The 21,729-nt window shown below is 44.1% G+C and overlaps 1 protein-coding gene and 1 long non-coding RNA gene across 2 annotated transcripts; one reads left to right on the top strand and one right to left on the bottom strand.

Annotated features, from left to right (window-relative positions):
• Positions 1-1,644: 1,644 nt before the first annotated feature.
• On the bottom strand, positions 1,645-11,984 carry RAB39A (RAB39A, member RAS oncogene family). The gene is made up of 2 exons (XM_082219594.1): positions 11,514-11,984; positions 1,645-4,523 (listed from the first exon to the last, which is right to left on the bottom strand). The coding sequence occupies exons 1-2, from the start codon at positions 11,858-11,860 to the stop codon at positions 4,097-4,099; spliced, it is 774 nt and encodes a 257-aa protein (XP_082075720.1). The 5' UTR covers positions 11,861-11,984; the 3' UTR covers positions 1,645-4,096.
• On the top strand, positions 11,913-15,632 carry LOC309530648. Its single transcript, XR_014218810.1, has 3 exons — positions 11,913-12,014; positions 14,350-14,467; positions 15,454-15,632. It is a non-coding gene; the product is annotated as an uncharacterized lncRNA (long non-coding RNA).
• Positions 15,633-21,729: the final 6,097 nt, after the last annotated feature.

The following is a 21,729-nucleotide window of genomic DNA, read 5'->3' as shown; positions in this document are numbered from 1 at the left end:
GTGAAGTAGTGGTTAGAGTGTTGGTCAAGGACCTGGGAAACCAGAGTTTGAATCCCCACTTAGCCTGGAAGTTCACTGGGTGACCCTGGGGGCCAGTCACTTACTCTCAGCCTAATCTACTTTACACAATTGTTGTGGGAATTATATATGACAGCTTGAACTGCTTGGGGAAAATGTGAACTATAGATATAATAAATAAACAAACACAGCAGGATTTACTGAGTAGACTATACCATCAGAAATTATGCTGGATAAATACAGCAGGAAGTGTGAGCGATGTCTTATGATTCCCAGCTGAATGCTTCAGTGCAACTTCAGAAATAAAAACTAGTGAATTATGTTTGAGAGGCCATGCTGCATAAATTGCTCTACAGTGTTTTACATCCCCATCACCCACAACCTGTGCAGTGTTTGAACTTCGTATTGAGAATTGTAAATGCATCCCAGTCTTTTGAGCCATAGCATTCTATAACAATGCAAACTGCATCTTTCTTCCCCACCTCCTTGAAAATGATTGGTGATGGTATGAGTTCTTCTGGTGTTTAAACCTGAAACACAGAAGTATCTCTTGAATATATTTACCTAATTCCACTCACATACAATTGACAGATGCCACTCAAGGAATGCCACACAAGGAAACTTACACCAAAAGCTTCGATGTGGAAATAACATACTCCTGCACATGGATATATGTGTGTGCATGAGTATTCCTGGGAAAGCTGGATGAGGTAGGTGATAGGAAGCACACAGGGGCAAAAAGAGACATCTCTTCTAAGCATTTTGGTGACCGCCCATGCAAGATCATTGGTCCATTTAGTCCAGTGCCAGTTACTTTTGACTGCAGCATCTCAGGGGTGCATGTGGAAATATTTTCCAAGCTAGCTCTGAAAGAACATGTAACTACAGACTGAACTTAGGGCAGGCCTAATGCAAAAGCTGTACTCTTTCCCCTAAGTGTAGCACTACTGACTGCTGAGTTCCTCTGATCCAACTGTGATTCACAAGGCATGCTCTTAGAAATTACAAAGGTATAACTACAACACTTTTTCTGCCAGTAGACAGATGGTCAGAGTTTTTCTTTAAACTGGCTTTTGGTCCCTCTAGCTTGACCAGTTTTTCCTGCTGTGCTTTGTGCTCTTTCCAAATGTGGCTGAGACAGAGCAGGAGGAAAATATCAGTGTTTCCTAAGAGCAAGGCTTCAGACTGACTCCTCATACTTCCTGTGGCAACTCTTTACTGCTCCTATGGCAATGGTTGCAGTGACCATGCTTTCTTGTCTGTGCCTGCAGACTTTTCCATAATGCACATGTCAGAAATCAAATCTCTGGGATATACAGTACTTGCATGCCAAGATGACAGGCTGATCAACATAAGGTTGATCAAAGGTGAAATTATACAATGAAAGCACAGTAACGTAAATACAAATTTAAGTCAAAAGTCTCCGGTTTTATTTCAGGAGTTCATCCTCTGTATTTAATTAGTGAAGGGATTGGTCACGATTTCCATCATGGCTGGATGACTTTCTCGTACTTTGGATACCACCGGTTCACACAAGAAGAATGTATGACTAATTAGTTTGTTGGTCGTGATCCTTTTATGGGCTTATTTGCGAGGCTGGCTGAAAGGAACTTCTTATACTTGGAATTATGTATTTACCCATTAGGCAAATTAAGTGGTTTATTTACACAGTTGGCAACAGAGAAAACTATTTTGTATCTAAGCCACCAGTAGTTACATAGATCGTTGAGAGAAAATATGTTGTTGTAAACAGTGTTTTTTCCATGCACTTTTAAAGATTCAGAAATATATTGATCTTTATAACATTTTTTCCATTGCTACAGGAATATCAAAAGTGATGGCGCAACTGTATTCTGTTTACTTCCTATACATTTATTACATGAGCAAAGGAATGCAATAGAAGAGTACATGGCACTGATGCAAAGCCCATATATGCTATGATTTGCACAGGGCTTACCTGTGTGTATAAGCTTTCCCATACATGCATGGAGCTTCCCCACCATTTCAGTCTATGGAGAGGCCCTGGTGGGAAGGAAAACTCAATGTTTGCAGCAAAGTCGCACAAGAGATGACAGAACAAGGCAACACTCTTCAACAGGCCATTTCCCAGAAATAAGGCCAAGTGAATCAAATCTGGGATTCATCAGGCATACAGTACAGTCCATTGTTTTATTTTAACCTCTTTTCAAAATGTGATGTCTTAAAAGCTTGTACATAATAAAAACAGTAATAAGAGCATTGTAGAAAACACCTTGCTGCTAAGCATTTTTTTCTGTGATAAATATCTATATATATTGTTCCCTCGAGTCATAATGAAAGCAGTGGTTTTCAAGTGAAAGAGGAGGCCACTCAAAAATAAGCAAATGGCTTCTGTGAAGTCAGGGGATTCCCTAGGTATGCAGAAATACACAGGTTAAAAAAAATGACATAAAAAACCTAATAACATCCTGGCAGGTATCCATGACGTTACAAGATGTTGACATCAGCTGGCAGTGGGGAAGAGTGTAAAGAAACCAGTTGATCAGACTGTCTTCCAGTCAAATCTATGGCTGAGAGCAGTTTGAGACAGTCACGGGTCGGCTGAAAAAAAAAATTAAAAGGGTGGAAAGAGGGCAAAGGAAGATCGGGAATAGACTTGTTTAAGCCTATGCACACATTAGTGGCTGAAAACACAAGAGAGCTTGTTTTCCCCACTGAATTTTATTTACATTTGCAGCCATCATGCACATCAGAAAGGAGGCATGTCTTTATCTGATGCACGTTAAATGTTTGGCTTCCCCACCAATTCCAAACTCCTATATCATCCGTCATCCGTGCGTGTGCAATGGCAGACTCAAATGTACACACGTTAGCTTAACAGTAAAGTGAATGTGGTTTCAGTTTTCCATTTGGATCAAATCCAGTTTGAGGGAAAACACACCAAACAGCAGTATTGCTCAAGAAATGGCAGGGTAGATATGCATTGTGGCTGAGGTTTCAAAAGCCAGCGGTGGGAGCACACTGGATGCAGAATAAATGTGTCCCTGGCAACTTAAAGTGAGAAAAGTGCCAAATAAATATAATATATAAATGTCTCTTGGAGGAAGGAAATTAGGAGGGATGCCTCTCCCACCTCCTGGAGTCTTGCTGCCTCTGCTTTATAGTTATGAAATACTCAGCTTTGTTGCTGCATTGTTGCATATATTACAGCAGGGGAAGAATCTAGAGGATATGTATGGGGGTTGCCCAGTATCCCTTCCCCAGTTTTGCAATTACCCGCCCCCCTCCTTGAGGGTTGGACAGCAGTACAAAGCTCTTGGGGGTTGAGAATACACTGCACCATTTTTTGGAAATCGTATCACGTCCAGGCCAGGCAAATTGATTCACTGTGAAATATAAAGCTCCCTATTATATGACCGTACAAATAAGCAAAACATTTACCGGTAACTTCCGTTCTGTGATTTGGATAGGCCACTACGATCTCAAACAGAGTTGATGATCCCATGTAGTCTTATACAACGTGATCAAAGCATCAAGGAACCCCCTCGAAAAAATACACGAGGAACCAGAGGATTGTTGCAGAACTGCACAACTTTTGCTGCAGATAATTCATGAAATTTGCGTATCGTTTTCATGCATGGAGTGGTCACCAAACTACAGGGTGGCGGATATGCCGCACTTCTCGTGACAAAAACCCATTGTTTCAACATTCTGAAAAACAACTAGCAACAAAGGCTGAAGAAACCTGAGACTGCTTTTTTTTTTTTAAAAAAAGAAATCTTTGAGATATACTTCGAAAAATCACAAGTGGAAAACAAATCATCCAGACTTTTTTTTCCAACCTGCCTCTTTGTTTTCATTGTCTTTGCCACCCCATATTTAATTACCAGAAGTGTACTTTGCTTTTTAATCAAAAGCTGTGAGTCTCAGGATCTTTATAGGAGAGTGCAGGCCACACATAAGTATTGTAGGGGCTGTAAGCAACTCAGTGGATATTGCTTACCCCTGATCTAATGCAACTTCATATATAATATTTTGTATAACCGGGCCTTGTTCTCCAGACACGTGATATACTACGCTTCTTTGGCATGCAAGCGATTTAGCAAGGGCACTGGTCTCCGAGTGAGGTAGCCTCCTCTGAGGAATGTACAACATTTGGAACAAAGCCACTTTTTACCCCTTCCCAACCCTCTTGCATCGAAATGTCTCCTTTTTTCACAAGTTCGTATATGTCTTTAGTGAGAACGGTGAAGGATTCTTCAACATTCGTGGCGTCTTTGGCTGATGTTTCTATGTACTTCATGCCACAGGCGGATGCCAGTTCCTCAGCTTCTTCTCTCGTGACCTGGCGCTGCGTCTCCAAGTCGCATTTGTGTCCCACCAGGATAAACACAATCTGGAAAGGGTGCACATGCATCTTAGCTTCCTGAAGCCAATCGTACACATGCTCAAAAGAAGACCGATTAGTGATGTCAAACACCAGCAAGCCTCCTACCGAATTTCGGTAATAAGAACGCGTGATTGACCTGCAAAATAAAAGGGGAGAAACATGCTCAACAGGAAAGAACATTCCAGCTTGTCTGCGTTTACTTCTTTAAAGACAGGAGTATCCTAGTGAGCTGGAGAAGATCTTAGAACAAAATGAAATCCTGGCATTTTAAAAAAGACAAATTAGAAGAATTGCTCTAATTCGGTAGCGGTGGTCAGTCTTTTTTTGCAATTATTCTACAAATTATGTGAAGAGAAAATAGAGAGTCATCTGATGTGAGCTATGGTGCATATCTAACTTTCCCTTATCCTCCTCCCCAGCCATCACCAATAGTTTTTAAGCTAGAACACCCACACACTACAATTCCCAACAAATTATAGTTCCCAGGACTATTTGAGGGGGGGGAACGTCATGTGCTTTAAATGTATGCTGTGAATGTGACCAAAGGATGCAACAGAAGCAGGATTGCAAGCCTAATTCTCTGCAATGGCCAAGCCAGCTCACAGGATGCGGATGGCGCTGTGGTCTAAACCACTGAGCCTCTTGGGCTTGCCAATCAGAAGGTCAGCAGCTCGAATCCCCACAACAGAGTGAGCTCCTGTTGCTCTGTCCCAGCTCCTGCCAACCTAACAGTTCAAAAGCACGCCAGTGCAAGTAGGTAAATAGGTACCACGGTGGCGGGAAGGTCAACGGCATTTCCACACGCTCTGGTTTCCGTCACTGTATTCTGCTGCGCCAGAAGCGGTTTAGTCATGCTGGCCACATGACCTGGAAAGCAGCCTGTGAACTAACGCCGGCTTCCTCAGCCTGAAAGCGAGATGAGCACAGCAACACCATAGTCGCTTTTGGCTGGACTTAACCGTCCAGGGGTCCTTTACCTTTATGTATTTAGATAAAGTTTCTTTTCCACCTTTCAGACAGTGTCGTGGGACAAAGTTGTGGAGCTGCCCCTCTTCCCACCAGCACTTGGTTGGGGCTGAGCAGGGCAGTGGTTTGACCGGGGCTGGGTAGGTGCGCTGGTAGACCGAGCCACTCTGGGACTCCCACCATTGTATGACCTTGCAGTTGCCCTACCCCTGGTCCCATCAAAGTTGCCAACATAGGTTGGCTCCACAGGTCTGCCCACCACACTGGCTACTACTGCATCTGAACGGTCCTCAAGGTCGCTTGTTAAGAGGCTGTGATCACACACACATCCACACACAAACCCCAAACCCATATAACCCACCAGTCTTAGTCACCTGGGTGACAGAAGGGATTAAAGTAAGTTCATTCCCCTGAACTTCTGAAGTCCCAAAACAACCTGCAGGTGAAACCAAGTGTTGTTTCTGGCAGGGAGGTAGGGAGCAAGCCCCCCTGCATCTGCTGCTCCTCTGGCCAATGGATGGGGCCAAGCTGGTCTCTCTTTTAACACGATGCTCTTCCTGGAAGGCAGAAAGCGCAACCTCCCAGTGAAGCTTGGTCCATTGCTTGGGAGCTCTTTGCTGAAACAAATGAGCCTGTCCAGTATTTTCTTGCTTAATATGAACTTTGATTATAAATTGCTATGTCCTGTTAATACTGCACACTGCTGAGAAAGTGGAAAGAATATAATTAGCTGTCTATTTTTTAAAAACAACTTTATTGCAGTGATAGCTTGGTTCTTGAACTGAATACGTTCCGGGAGTCCGTTCGACTTCCAAAACTGTTCGAAAACCAAGGTGCAGCTTAGATTGGGAGCTTCCTGCACTCAAGCGGAAGCTGCGGTGGACGTTGGGCTTCCGAAAAACGTTCACAAACCAGAACACTTACTTCCGGGTTTGCGGCGTTCGGGAGCTGATTTGTTCGGCAACTAAGCCATTCAAGAACCAAGTTATGACTGTATTCATATCAGAATTTGCAGGTGTCCAGTAAAATGTACCCTCATACATGATCATGCGGAAGAATTGAGCTGTATGATCAGATCCTAAGAGTGCATCTATATCAGATGGTTTTCTTGAGTATATTCTAAGTAGGGCACCCTGCCAGAGAGAATCATTGATTAGAATTGCAATCCCATGTACTCTTACTTAGAAGTCCTATCTAACCCCGCAATAGGATGTGTTTCTGAGCAGTTGTGTGTAGGACTACACTACCTTTAAGGTGCCACAAGACTCTGCTGATGTTCCCTGCAATGTTTCTTTATGATGTGTGAGATGTGGCTAAGAATATGCTTGAAATATAAGCTGTGCCTCATTTGCCTTAATCGACTAACCTCTGCTGTGCTGAGGATTCCTCAGGTACTGACATAGATTGTCAAGCTTTTGGATGAAATCCAGAAGGCCACTTTAGGCAGCCAGCAGCATTTTTATCTCTCCCCCACAACCCCAGAGCAGAAGATTTCCTGTGCTGTATCACATACCATTTCTGAATTTCCTCCAAGGTTCCAAAGCGTTTCCCGTGTAGGACTGAGGTGCTGATGTTTGAGAAAAGCAAGTACTGTATCCAAAATCATTCTGGGGGTGCCAAGAGCATTCTTTGGCATAGTTCGCTTGACCATGGCCTACTTGCAGAACTGTAAGAACTAGGAATTATCTTCTTGTTTTTTAAAGGGATTGTGAGGGTTTGTAGGATGCTGAAATGAACTTCTGTGTTTGCATGTTCAAGCAGGCAGATGTTAGAGTTCCCAAGACCTATGGTATAAAAAGGCAAAGGGACCCCTGACCATTAGGTCCAGTCGTTTCCAACTCTGGGCTTGCGGCGCTCATCTCGCTATATTGGCTGAGGGAGCCGGCATACAGCTTCCGGGTCATGTGGCCAGCATGACTAAGCTGCTTCTGGCGAACTAGAGCAGTGCATGAAAACGCTGTTTACCTTCCTGCCGGAGTGGTACCTATTTATCTACTTGCACTTTGACGTGCTTTCAAACCTATGGTATAGTGCAGAGCAAATGCAGCAGACTGCAGCTCAGAGCAGGAGGGATGGTGTTACCTGGAGGAGCATCGTGGTAACTAACAAATCGCCTTGTTGTGGCAAGTGAATGAGGTGATAATGAGGCTTTCAAGTTTCTTTGCAACAGATTAGCATAGAAGTCAGAGGATGATGATAATAATAATCAAACAGAGGGTGGGGGCCTCTTTGATGGGATTCCCATGTTAAGCTAGCAATTTAAATGGCAAACTCTTCATTGCAAAACTGCTTGCTTTTGTAATTAAAAGGCAAAGGTTGCAGTTCAGCCAACTGAAGGTATTTCGTTAATGTTCAGTGAGTTTTACATATTGAACCTATGCAGTCAGAAGTTAAGCACCACTGATTTCAATAGACTTTACACCCTAGAAACTATGTATAGCATTGCTGCAGTTATGAAGATTCTAATAAAGTGGGTATTATGCTATGTACTGCTGCTCTTCAGTGTGTGCATATAAAATGATGTCTCAAAATGGGTGCCTGAATATTTTTTTTACTTTCCTTTAACATGTGGCTGTAGTGGCTGTGATGAGGAGCTCCTGAACTTCTAAATTTACCACCAAACCACTGCCTGGGACTGTACCATTTTATAGTTCAGATGGGGAACAGAATGTCTGAATGTAATGTCCTTGCCACAGAAAACTAACATTGGGTAGAAGGTTCTAGTCTAATGTTCTGCCTGAGCTGCTGGCTTTCTGCATGAGAGGAGTCAAGTCTCACTGTTTAACCTAAAGTTCATTGCAGCACAAGTTATCAAATGGGTAAACAAGCAAACAAGAGTGAATAATGATTTCTGGAGGAAACACTGAAAAACAACCCGCTATCTGCAGTCTCAATTGGTATAATCCTAGGAATTGTCCTGTTTGATTTATTTTCACATGTAGATCAGCTGCAAGAAGCTGAGAGTATTTGAATGTGCAAACTTCCAATGTACTGTTTGACTGATCAAGTATGCATATAATTTTCCTTAGCAGATGTTGAATGCTATACACAATAATTATAATAATGGTCTACGTGATAATTTCAATAAGACTAAATTTGTCATAAACCAACTGCCAAATGCTAGATAATGAAGCACATTGGAGTTTGGAGCCACATTTCTTCCAACATGTCTCTCTGACTGGTAAGTTAGAAAGCAAACAACACATCTATATGGCTCATTTCAATATAGATCGACCTTGAGCATTGTTATGTTAAATTACTAGCTTACAATTATGTATGAAGTCTATACTGGTCTCTCATTTTATTTACTTTGACTTGGATACAGACTTAGGCTGCAGTCCTAACCACACTTACCAATAGGCTGGCGGGGGCTTGTAGGCCAACAGATTTATTGTGACATGAGCCTTCACGGTCTAGAATCCACTTCATCAGATGCATGAAGTGCTGTTGGCAATTGGCAGAGGAGAAATGAAGCCAAATGGCAATGAAGTACAAAAAGTACTGTCTGTGCCCATTGAATGTAAAGATTAAGATAAGCAAAGTGGGTGTTCATAACATCAATGGTTGTTGATAACACAACCATCCCAACTTTGCTATGTTAACTAACACACCTGGTGGAACAGAAAACCAAGGTTTGCCTTGGCAAACAGAATCAAACTTCCCGATTGTTCACACAGAAGATGGGGAAAAGTGGAGTCAAACTGGCCCCGCAGAAGCAATTCTGCAAAGGAAATTTAGGAGCTGGAATCAGCAGTTCATTTTAACAAGAGTTTGGGAAGCAAGGCAAAGGCACATCCTCCAACTGGGATTTCTTACCCATCCACCTGTCTGGGGGATGGTTGCCCTTGAGTGGTGAATAAAATATCTTCTACTCCTATTCTTATTGCTTCCCATGTCCAAAAGCTGGGACTCGTTTATAGGCATGAGTCTCATGAGGCCTTTAAAAAACAACAACAACAAAACCTAGGCCTTTTCAAACTTAGCTTCAGTCTGAATATTATTCTACTGCTGCGTTTTTATGCTTGCATTATTGTCCTGCTGCTCTGTTGCTGTTATTTTCTTGGTTGATTTTAGTAGTTTCACATCACTTTTATTCTTTGTTAGCTGTCCTAGGAGCAGCAACACTTGAAGTTCAGGCCTGGGGAACCAATGCAAAATACAGTGGTACCTTGGGTTACATACATTTCAGGTTACATACGCTTCAGGTTACAGATGCTTCAGGTTACAGACTCTGCTAACCCAGAAATATTACCTCGGGTTAAGAACTTTGCTTCAGGATGAGAACAGAAATTGTGCAGCAGAGGCGCAGCGGCAGCAGGAGGCCCCATTAGCTAAAGTGGTGCTTCAGGTTAAGAACAGTTTCAGGTTAAGAACAGACCTCCAGAACGAATTAAGTTCTTCACCTGAGGTACCACTGTACTGTACAAGGATCAAACCAAATGTCTATCAAGTCCAGCTTCCTGTTTCCTAGAGGCGCCTACTTAGATGCCCAGGGAAGCCCACATGGAGGACCTGAGTTAATCTATGGAATTCCCTTCCGCAAGGGATAGTGATTGGCCACCAACTTAAATGGCTTTAAAAGAGGACTGAACAGATTCTTAGGTGATTCATGCAATGGCTGGGTTTTACCGTCACTGTTGGGGGCAGCATGTCTCTGAATACACATTGCTGGGAATCACAAATAGGGAGAAAACTGTTGCATGCAGGTCCTGCTTGTTGGTTTAATAATAAAGTTGTTGTTGTTTTTGGCTTAATAATAAAGTTGTTGTTGTTGTTGTTGTTGTTGTTGTTGTTGTTGTTGTTGTTGTTACTGCCAGTAGGCTCTTCTTATGCTCTTAATGAGGACAATATTCCTTTCCTCCTATTGTTGCCCAGAGAGGCTTTCTGACTCTGATCTTGGAGTTAGTAACAGCCATTATGATTAATAGCCCTTATCCACCATGAATTTGTCTGTTCTCCCTTTAAAGCTGTCCAGTGGCACTGAGTTCCCCAAGTTAACTATGCACTTTATTTGGTCCGCTCTGAAGCCAAATTTGATGGTTCTTATTGTGAGAAAGAGAATGAAACAAACAAACAAAGCCTCACTGAAAATAAGCCTTAGATAGAAAGAGGCCTTGGATGACGGAGGCGCTGGGTGGTTGTGGACACAAGAATGGTTGTCAGAATACAACAGTGACTAATTTCATAGGGGTCTGCCCCATTAGCCTGTTGGAACAAATATAGAAGACTTCCTTGGAGACAAGCAGATTTTTGGAGGGTGGCAAAAGCTTTTGTGGTTTAGAACCTGCTTTATGGGATGTGGAAAAGAGATGAGGTCCAAATGCCCTGAAATGTGAGAGGCCCCATTGTTGACATTTCTTCCTCTCTAGTGTGTATGTCCACGTGTGTCTTATATATATCCCCACCAAGAACCACATTTCATGCACCCGATGATGAAGTCAACACTGGTCCACCAAAGCTGATGCCACACTCAACCTGTTTAGGTGCCACAAAGCACAAGTATTTTGCTGCCTGAGGCAGAACATCAAGTGGTGTCCACTTCCCAGACAAACTGCATAGTGCCTGTAGATGACCAAGTTATTTAAGCACCTGAGGCAGAAAATCTCACAAGCCTCTTTCCCTAGGGGTAGAAACACAGCCATCCTAAGTTAATTACTGCCTTCAAATGATCCCCCAAATCTGCCGCCTGAGGTGACTGTCTCACTGTGCCTAATGTTAGGGCCAGCCTTGGGGACTCTGCTCTTCTGCAAAACCTAATTACACAGGTGTTGCTAGAGATCTGAATCAGCACATTCAAAGCAGCCTTTGTCAACACGATGCCCTCCAGATTTTTTCCTGACTACAACTCCCAACATCCCTGACCAATGACCACACTGCTCGCGGCTGATGGAAGTTGTAGTCCGAAAACTGGGGAGACAGCAGGTTGGCAAAGGATGCCTGCAAAAAGTTAACTACCTTCAAGGGGTTAACAGGCACGAACACGCCCTGAGCGGGAAAGGCGGGTGGGGTTGATCCACGGAGCTGCTGATCTGCGGCGAAGAGGAGGCACTCTGCATATACTCAGAAGCCTCTCGTCAGCGTGGGGGGGGGGAGAGAGATTCCTTGGTTAAACAGCATGCATATTACTCGGGAGGAGGGCGGGAAGGGGCGCCTGCTATACCTGAATCTCTCTTGGCCCGCCGTGTCCCAGAGCTGCAGCTTGATCCTCTTGCCCGGCTCGATCTCCACCAGGCGGGAGAAGAAATCCACCCCGACGGTGGGATCCGAGTGCATGGGCCCCGGGAAGCGGCCCTCGGTGAAGCGGTGCAAAAGGCACGACTTGCCCACCGTCGAGTCGCCCAGCACGATCAGGCGGAACTGGTAGATCCAGATGGCTGCGTCCATGGCGCTCTCCCCGGAGGAGGAGCAGGCGGCCGGGTGGGCTCCTCCGCCGCCGTCCTCGGCCTTGTTGGGGCGCCTCCTCGGGCGGTGCCTGCACCGAGCTCCCACGGCCCCTATCCCAGGCATTGGCGCAGCAGGAAGGGAGGGACGCGCGGAGGAAGGGAAGCACGGAGGGCGGGACGGAGGCGCCTCTGGTCCGAGCGCGGGGACTCGGCGAGCAGCGCGGGAAGGAGAGGGGAGCCACGGGCCGGGGCTCTCCCCGTTTGCAAGGCGGATCTGGGTAGGGAAAGGGATGGCGGTCGGGTCTGGGGGGGGGGGGGAATGGAGCTGCCTTTGCTTACCTCCTGCCCTGCTAACGAAGAGGGGAAAGCGGAGGAGACCAGACGGGGGGCGACGGAGCAGGGAGAGGATTCCAGGCGAGCGGATGGCGCGCCTTTGTTCCCTTCGATTGGGCGGTGGGTGGGCTTATTTTTTTCCAGTTTCCCCCCAGTGGTGGCGGTGCTGGAGGAGGAGGAGGAGGAGGGCGGGGACTGCCCACTGCTTTGCTGCCACTGGGATGGGAAAAGAAGGAGGCTTTTAAACCGTCGGGTGGGCGTGGATTGGCAGCTTGGCTCCGCTTCTGCGCGAGGGGCTGCCGGGGCTCGGCGTCGGTTTCCCCTTTTTGCTCTGAGGCTCCCTTTCTGAAATGGAGAGCCCAGCAAGCCCCTTTCGCCTCGTGCCCCCGGTCCGTCGCTGCTCCCCCGGGAGAAAAGCACTCTGCACGTGCCCAGAGAGGCGCGTTGATGTTCCCAGGCTTGGCACTGAAAACGGGTTCTTGGGCTCTTTGGGGAGGGTTTAAGTCAGGACATTGTTTCTGGTTACGTCGGAGCAACCAGGCAGGACTCCTACTTTTTAGAAGGAGGCACAAAACAGGCTTAGCAGCTCAGGGCGGTTTCACATCACCGCATGGTGGCAAAAAACCAAAGCGAATGTGAAGATACCACTGAGGGTAAGTTTTAAAAGGGAGCTAGAATCAAATCCTGGCTCACTGACAGGTACACCTGCCCGGCGGGTTTGCAAAACGCTTGCTTGTTTCATTGGCATGTCCGATTTGTCGGCGTATATTTTAAAATACATTACCTGGAAGATATGTATGAAGAAGTAAACATTGGTGCATCAGACCCACGACTTTCTATCCTGACTGCCAGCACCTCCCACTCCAAGGAAGTATTTACCCATCACTTTATTAAACCGTGGAACTCTTTCCCACCAAATGTGATGAAGGGGACCACCTTAGATGCCTTTAAAAAAGGGATTAAAGAAAGTTTGGAAGAATAGCCTCTTGGTGGCTACAAGTTGTTATAGTGACTATATATTACCTCCAGGATCAGAGGTTGCCTAAGTGCATCGTGGGCAGATGCTAACAAAGCAAATAGCTCTGTGCGTCTTAAGCATGTGAAGAAAACCACACACTGCCGGCTACAGAGAAGGCAAATTTCTCAAGCTAAAATGCACCTCCACCACACCAAGGGCAATCAAACAGGTGGTTGCCTGGTTCCTCTTGCTGTCTTAGAAGTTAGGCAGCATTTTGACACTACAAAAACATTGCTGTGGATATTTTTAAGATGGGTTGCTGCGGAATGAGATTTTTGAGCTCACTGGCAATCGTGCTGGTCGGCCGGCATGATTCAAAGGCTCAAGCATTCTTTCTCTTGGGCTTTGCTAAGTGGAATAATGTTTGGCTTGGCGCTGGCTGATGGGTGGCTGGAAATTGAAAAGATCTCTCAGTGGTGCAGTATAAGGCAGCAGGCTCTTGACATAATGATCATGTGGGTGGGTTGGTCTTTAGATGGAAAAATGTATTACTCCACTGAATGCAAAATGTGAAATGAGCTGTTGCGTGTGGGAGACCCCCTTGCTGAGGAGCCCTGGGCCTCTGCGTCCAAGTCCCGACCCTGAAAGTGGCTCTTCTTCCTTGTTAAATAGACTGAGGATCTCCTGTGGCAAGCAGTTTAGAATAAGGGAGCTGTCCGTTCAGCACCATTTCAAAACGGAGCACCGAGAGACCTGAGTGCTATATATGTGTTCCCCAACCTTGGGCCTCCAGCTGTTTTTGGACTACAACTCCCATCATCCCTCACTAGCAAGACCAGTGGTCAAGGATGATGGGAGTTGTAGTCCAAAAACAGCTGGAGACCCAAGGTTGGGGAACACTGCTATGTATTACCACCAGCAGCAACAAAACACATAGTTTAAAAACTGGAACCAGCTTGTCAAAACACCCCTCTTTAAATAAAACTCATGGAGAAGTGAAGTGAAAGCAAATGTTCAACCTGGTGCCCTCCAAATGCTCTTGGAAAACAATTCCCGTTGGATCTCAGGGCACTGGAGAGCAAAGTTGGTTAGAGCACAGTGCTGATAATGCCAAGGTTGCAGGTTTGATCCCTATATGGGACAGCTGCATAGGTTAGACTAGCTGATCCTGAAGGCCTTTCCAACTCCATGATTCTGTTATTCACTATATTGTTTCCAATGCTATTTAACATCTACATGAACCCATTGGGAGTGAACCTTAATAGTTTGGGAGCAAGGTGTCATCCGTACTCCAATGATACCTAACTCATATTTTTCTGTAGCATCTGAATCAGGAACGGCTGGTGCAGTTGTGGGCTGGATGCAGGCTAGAAAACCAAGGCTGAATCCTGGTAAGATGGAAGCTTGTGTGTGATAGTGGTTCCTGGATCTGGGATGTCAGTAAGTTACCTGCCCTGGATGGGGTCACACTTTCCCTGAAGGAGCATGGGCATAGTTTGGGGGTGATTCTGGATCCCACTCTGTCACTAGAGACACAGGTGTCTTTGATGAATGGGAGTGCCTTTTTCCGACTTGCTGGGTAAGGCAGCCATGGCGGTTCCTAGATCAGGATAGCTTGACCACAGTTGCCCATGCTTCTCGCTGCTGGGTTCCTGCAAATGTGCTCTATGTGGAGCTACCCTTCGGGTTGGTCTGCAGGTGCAGAACACAGTGGCTTGGTTGCTTGTGGGAGCAAGCTACTGCCAGCATAAAACTCCCTGCTTGCTGTATTTCCACAGGCTGCCAATCTGCTACTGGGACAAGTTCAAAGTGTTGGTGCGAACATATAGGCCCCCTATGCAGCTCAGGATCAGGTTACTTGAGAACATAGCCTGTGGTGATCCCGGACACAGCTTAGGACCTGGATAGGGCACATAGCTTTTTGGCTTGTGCAGATGGAAAGGAAAGGCAGACGTCAGAGTGGAACTGCAGTGCAACGTGTGTGCCAAATTGAGAGTATGGGGGAAATCAATGCACTTGGGAGAAATCACTCGCAGGCAAAATGGGGCATAGGGGAAATCCACTGCCAGCACCACACTTTGTGTGGCTCTGCCCAGAAGCGTTCTGCTGTTGTCTGCTCTGTAAGAAATGTAAGAGACCAACACAAACCCAGCTGATGACACGTGTGACTGGTAGGGAACATTCAAGCTGAATGAATGAATGTATCTGGAGAAGACTGCATTTTTAGTTGATTGGTCATCATCTACCCCTCATCTGATTGATCAATTAGTCTCACATTTGCACGTGTAGGGGGATTTTCAAGACAGCAAAGAAAGTGTAAAATGATTTACAATTTCATTAACGAAATTACTGCTGTTTCTTAGATGGACGCACCGTTTTTCATATTTCATTTTTGCTCCCAATATTGTCTTCATTTCCTATTACAGGAATGAATCAGAATCAAAGTAGCTTTAGGAACAAGAGGTGTGCTGTCAAGGAGGGACATTGAACTTCAGCTTCAATAATAAAATGTGGATCTTGGAACCCCTTTCTTTGGTCTTCAGGACTCTCCTCAGACGAGCTTCCTCTCTCCAGGCCACACCCCTCAATGGCCCTGGGCTGCTGCCCTGAGCTCCTTTGGAGGAGGAAAGGCAGGATGTGACGTTAATTAATAAATAACTTAAAACAGAATGCCTTAGGCATTCAGTTCAGTGCTATACATCAGAGTGGGCAATGTTTTTGAAGGCTGCATCCCCTCCAGATAATGAGTTCATGAGTTGCATTCCAGCCGTGGACAAAGTCTGAGAGAAAAAGTGTTCTGTATTAATGAATCCAGAATAAAGACCAGTTTGCTTCAGTTTTCACCAAAGCTATCTCAGATGAGAATTCCCAACCTGAGAAGTCAGTCCCCCTGTGTTTGCTGGGATCTTAACTGTACAGAGGATTTTTTTAAACAACAACAAGTACAACAGTTCAATACAGCTACTGTTCTGGAAAACAAAGTAATTTATGGCTTTAGTTTGCTACACACTCAGTAGAAGCCTACTAATTTGTTCTCCGACAGCTGGGAGGTGGGTGGAACTTCTTTTCTCTAAGCCATGCAACCTGGAAAAGATTTAAAACAACAACAACAACAACAATTGTTTCCAACAAATAAAATGCTGCTCATTTCAGCTTGGAAGCTACAACGAAAGAGGAACAGGGTGCATTTAAAAGCCGGGGGAAATAAAGAAGAAATGAACATGAATTCTGATAGAATGGAAGACGAGGGCAGCTTCAAGAGGTGTTGAAAGTTTCACAACATGAGGCTGAGGCTGCATGCAGTTGGTTGCTGATCTGTGATATATGCCCTCGCTTATAAATGAGTCCCACGGAAGTCAGGGGGAAAAGGCACATAGCTGGTCCATCTAGTTCAGTATTGCCTACTCTGTCTGGCAGTGGCTCTCCAGGGTTTCAAACAGTGGACATTTCTAGCCCCACCTGGCAATGCCAGGAATAAAAAATTGGACCTTCTGCGTGCAAGGCTGATGCTTTGCTACTGAGCTTTGGTCCTTCCCAATTTATGAGATAACGTGACTTACTTCTGAGTACATAGAACTGCCTTATACCTATCTCAGTAGTGTCTACTCTCAGTGTCAGTGTGTTCCAGGGCTTCAGACAGGAGGAATCTTACCAGGAGATGCTGGTGCCTGAATCTGGAACCACCTTCCAGCAAAGCACATCCTGTATCACTGAGCTTTGGCCATACTAATTCTATTGGTATGTCTTTGAGTAGGCATTCATAAGTTCATGCTACAAATCTCTGCACAGACACCCTTGGGAATGGGGTTGGTGGGGAGCATGTGCCTTTGCTGGCATCTGTTTGTGCCTCCCTAGGAATGCCCTCCACCCATCCTCTGAGAACCACAGTGCTCCAAATCTTGCACAGATGCTGGTGAACTCCAGAAATTCGAGTAAGCTAAATGAACAGACTCTACAGCATGTTGGGCTGTTAGAATTCCTTGGCTTCCCTACAATATTTATTCTTCAGCGTGGTAGATTTCTCTCTCTTTTCCTTAAATACAGAGCTGTATTTTCAAAGCCGAATTCCCTTCCTTCATATCTGCTTTCAAAATATTCCCCACAGGCGTATTCCGCAACACATCATTGATGCAGTTATAACGCCTTAGTCGCGGGTTGATACTGGACCATCGCCACATCGTCCTGCTTTATTAGTTGTTTCTGTGATGCTTCCCCAGTGTTAGTGAGTTGTTGTCATCTGGAGGGACACTTTTGTCTACGGTGTAGCAAACATGGTGGGGGCAGGGGGACGGACAAAAAAACCAAACCCTCATGGAACATTTGCTGTATGAGAAGTTACAGTATTTCAGCAGGAAGCTACAAGACATGTATCAACTGAAAATGAAGCAGCATGTTCAGCCCAAAACATTTGCAGGCACAAAAAGTACTGAAAGTGGGATTGTGTATAATTGTGCTGATATCACAATGAGCACAAATTATCATGAATGGAAGGGCCCTAAGTTCAGGTTGAAACATTTGCAGACTCAAGTACTGTAGTATTGATAGCAGGAGCTCATAGAACCACCTGGTACCATGAGCACATTTCTAAGTTTCACAGCTGTGCAAAAATCCAATCTCACCCGCTGAAATGATGCTCGGTTAAGGAAAACCTCTATTTAGATTTCCCATGCATTCAATAAGCTCTGATTCAGCGGGTTGAGATCAGACCTTTGCAATGAGAAAAGCTCTTGTACCCCGGGGGAATTAATCTGCACACAATGTGATTAAAATACAGGGCAAGCGAAAGTGTGGATGAGCCCTTACTTGGTTTATCAAAGATAGGCCAAACATTGAAACGAGATTGAAGAAAAAACAGAGCTGTGTTTGAACTGGTTGCTGTGAACAGGTGGCCTCTAGCGGTAGCAATGAATACTTGCAAGGTATAACTAATTAGCAGGGGGTTTTGTGTTGATGGTGAAATCGTACCTTATATCTTCCTCTCTGCTCCTTGCCTTAATGTTCAAATGCTATTTTTATGGTAGCACCTTTATTTGAACTGATTACCTATCAGTTATCTATTATAGTTTATTAGAGATCTGAAACCAGACATTCTCTTCCAAGGCAAAGCTGGTGGCGACCTGCAAAACAGCTTTTTCTATAGTGGTGCGAGGCATTCCATATTTAGGTTATCTTCCACTTTTTATGTCTTCTGCTAGCATAGCAATTGAAACATTTTCCTTTTGAAACAAGCTTTTGAGTCTGTTGCACCTTAATGTATTGCTAGTGCTACACTTCCGGGGTTTTTCTCTTTCTTTTCTTTTTGCTCCTGTTTTGAATTTGTATATTTGTATTTTTAAATGGTTATAATCATTGTTTTAGCTTGCTTTGTATTTGTATTTCGCTTTCAGAAACTTGTTTGTGGAGCGAGTACACACACACACACACACACATATATATATATATATAGAGAGAGAGAGAGAGATGGAGTTTATAAATTTTATAAACAGTCTCCTATGCTCTTAATGGACAAATTTCCAGAATGCCCTCCTGGATAACTGCTACAAAGATGCATACTTGCCACTATTATCAATGCTTTTTAAAAATCCAAGTTAAATTGCTATATTGAGTTGTACATGGGGCAGCTCTTGAAGACAGTCCAGAGACTTTGATTGGTTGTTATCCAGAGCTTGCCATTCTAAACATATAGGTCCTTTCTAAGTCCTGTTTTAAAAGATCTGCATTAAGTTCTCACCCTGGGCCAGCAGGGGGATACTGTAGATAGTTTTCACTCAGGTCCACATATGCAAATAAGGGATTGAAAGTGACGTTCAGTGATTGGATAGTTACAGAAAATGGTTACTGTTGCGTTCTAGTGGAGCTCTATATAAGCAGGCTGGCTGAACCCTTCAGCCTGTGAATAAACAAGAGCTGTTTGAAGAATCATTGTGTCGTCTGATATGTTCACCCACAACTTAACAGGTGTCCTGTGTGTTTCTGGGCTCATATCAATGTGACCTAATTTTTTCAAACCCTAAACAGCTTGGGAAACAGGGAACTGTCTTTTCCCATATGCACTTATCCCAAATCCAAGTTGAGATGAGATGGGTAGCAAATGGAGAGAGGGCCTTTTCAGTGATGGCACCCTGCTTACAGATTGTGATAAGTGAAAGAAGCACCAGCTCTTTCATCCTTTCATTATCCAGCCTTTTTATTTCTCCAAAGCATGTGGCATTTAATCATTGTTTTATTGCTTTATTGTTTACTGGTTTGTTGCATTTCTACAGTCAGTTACACCCATAGCAACTTACAAAAGATGGAACCCGCAATTGTTTCTCAGTATAAGCTACAACAAACCTTTGAGTATTTATAATTACAATTATTATGATTAAATGCAGCCTAGAAGTGCTCTAAGCAGACAAAATAAATAATGATGCTTGTATTTGTTCGTGCAAAACAGCTAAGAGACCTAGAAACAGGTATAAGTACCTGTAAGAAGAACAAGCAGTGGAAATGATGGGGGAAACCGCCCAGTCAAATTTAGTGAGATTTTGCTGAAAACCCACTGCACACATCAAAGATTTCAGGGTTATTGCTAATTCCAGTAATGGCTGGCAGGGTGTGGGGGATTGGAAGTGCAATTTGGCTTGGTGCCCAGACTAAATGCAGCCTCTTCCAAGCTGCTTTTCCTACCAGCGATATTTAAGGCCAAGTGACAAATGTTAATGAAAAGAAATTGCAATATATTTCTATACCAATCAAGCATCTTAAATATAAATTCAGGACCACGTTTCCTGGAATCAGACAGAACAAAGTTAGAAAGTACATGTTGTGTGTTGCATTTTAATGCTCAGGGAAAAAGGGGGGCATTTGGGAAAACCTTCATATATTCATTCCACGTAGTGGTATTTCTTCGCAGAAAAACAAGAAGGCTGCATGGTCTTTTGTAAGGAAAACAACAGTGGCCCTGAGCCTTCTCTTCGGAGCAGTTTCCCCAAACCTCTGAATTAATACCGGAGGCACAACTCTTGCACATGAAATGGCTTGCTTTTAGAGCCTCATACCTGCAGGACAAGTTGCTGTCAATAACCTTACTTAGCCCAATATAATCTGCCCTATCCAGCAGAAGCTTTTCAGGGTTGGGTGGACCCCTGTGCATTGCCAAAAAAGGAATGAAAGAGAAAACGCGTCAACAAATAAAGAGGACAAGTAAGGACACTGATTTGCATAGCATTTGCTTATGCCCATGTACACGTATAGCGGCAAATCTAGAAATAATTACTATAATTTAAATAGAAATAAAATAGATCTTACTATGGTTTGGTAGACTGTGGCCAGATTACCTGTCCAGGTGTCAGCTGCTGATGAGCAATTGCAAATCTCCTGCTCTCCCTTCCGGCAGTTCTTTGCCTTTAAATGGAACTTGGGCTTACCAGCCCTTCAAACACAGGACAGCTGAAATAGACACTGTCTTCTGTAAGCAGGAAGATGACAATCCTATTCCAGGGTTTTGGGCGGAGGTCTTCCCATCACCTTCTACCTGTCTTCTTCCACCTGAACTTCCCAGCTGGGACCTATGATTTGGGTCTGAAGCAGAAGTAGCATTTAGCAAAATTTTACACAACAATTAAACTTTTGTGGGCCCAAGGAACCCATAGCAATTCATTCAAATGAGGTTAATTGTCTTGTAGCTTCTTTTTTTAAATAGCTGGGCAAAGAGGAAATGAATGTAGCTGGCAACTTAAAAGCCAGGGGAGAGGTTTGTCTCCCAAATTCTGTTATAATCAATGGGATACTATTTACATAAAAATAAGTAGGCAATACAAGTCATAAGGGTTTGCATGAATTTATAGAGTACATCCTGCTTTTATTCATAAAAAGTGGGTGGTGTTGTAGCAGGAAAAGTGGGGATAGCCCTGGTACCCACTTAATCTAAGCTTTAAATAATGCAAATGAGAACTGATTATCCAGCCATTGCAGAGACTGGAATTTACCATATTTTTCACTCTATAAGACGCACCAGACCACAAGACGCACCTAGTTTTTGGAGGAGGAAAACAAGAAAAAAAATATTCTGAATCTCAGAAGCCAGAACAGCAAGAGGGATCACTGCACAGTGAAAGCAGCCATCCTTTTTGCTGTTCTGGCTTCTGGGATAGCTGTGCAGCCTGCATTCGCTCCATAAGACGCACACACATTTCCCCTTACTCTTTAGGAGGGAAAAAGTGAGTCTTATAGAGCAAAAAATATGGTATGTTTCCAAAAAGCAGAGATGCTTAATGGAACCCCATCCATCTCAGTTTTTTTCCATCTTTACCCACTGTACACCCTTACCTTCAATAATAAGAAAAAAAACATATGGCTGAGCTGACATGCATCAAAATGCAAAGTAAGGTTTGGTTCCCTGAATGTTCTCGCATTTTGCGTTTGTACTGAGGCTCCATCTGGTGAACGAATGTAGTTCGTTCAAAAGGACTTTGTGTTCTGCCTCTGCTCTGTACACCTCTTTCCTGTCTGCAATGGGATGCGATGTAGATTTTGGATTGTTTTAACCTTTTTATTTTTAGGATCTTAAGTTTTTGTGTGTTTTCATCCACTTGTTCTGATTTACCATAAAATCTTAACTAAAATGTTGTTACTGTTGTTGTTGAACCCAAAATCTTGAACACTATTTTGTGGAATTTTGTTTGGCCTAGTAAAGGCATTGGCTTTGTCATATGAATGAT

This window comes from Podarcis vaucheri (assembly GCF_965113315.1).
Source record: "Podarcis vaucheri genome assembly, chromosome: 4".
Classification (NCBI taxonomy): Eukaryota; Metazoa; Chordata; class Lepidosauria; order Squamata; family Lacertidae; genus Podarcis; species Podarcis vaucheri.
This window is presented reverse-complemented; position numbering and strand designations above follow the sequence as displayed.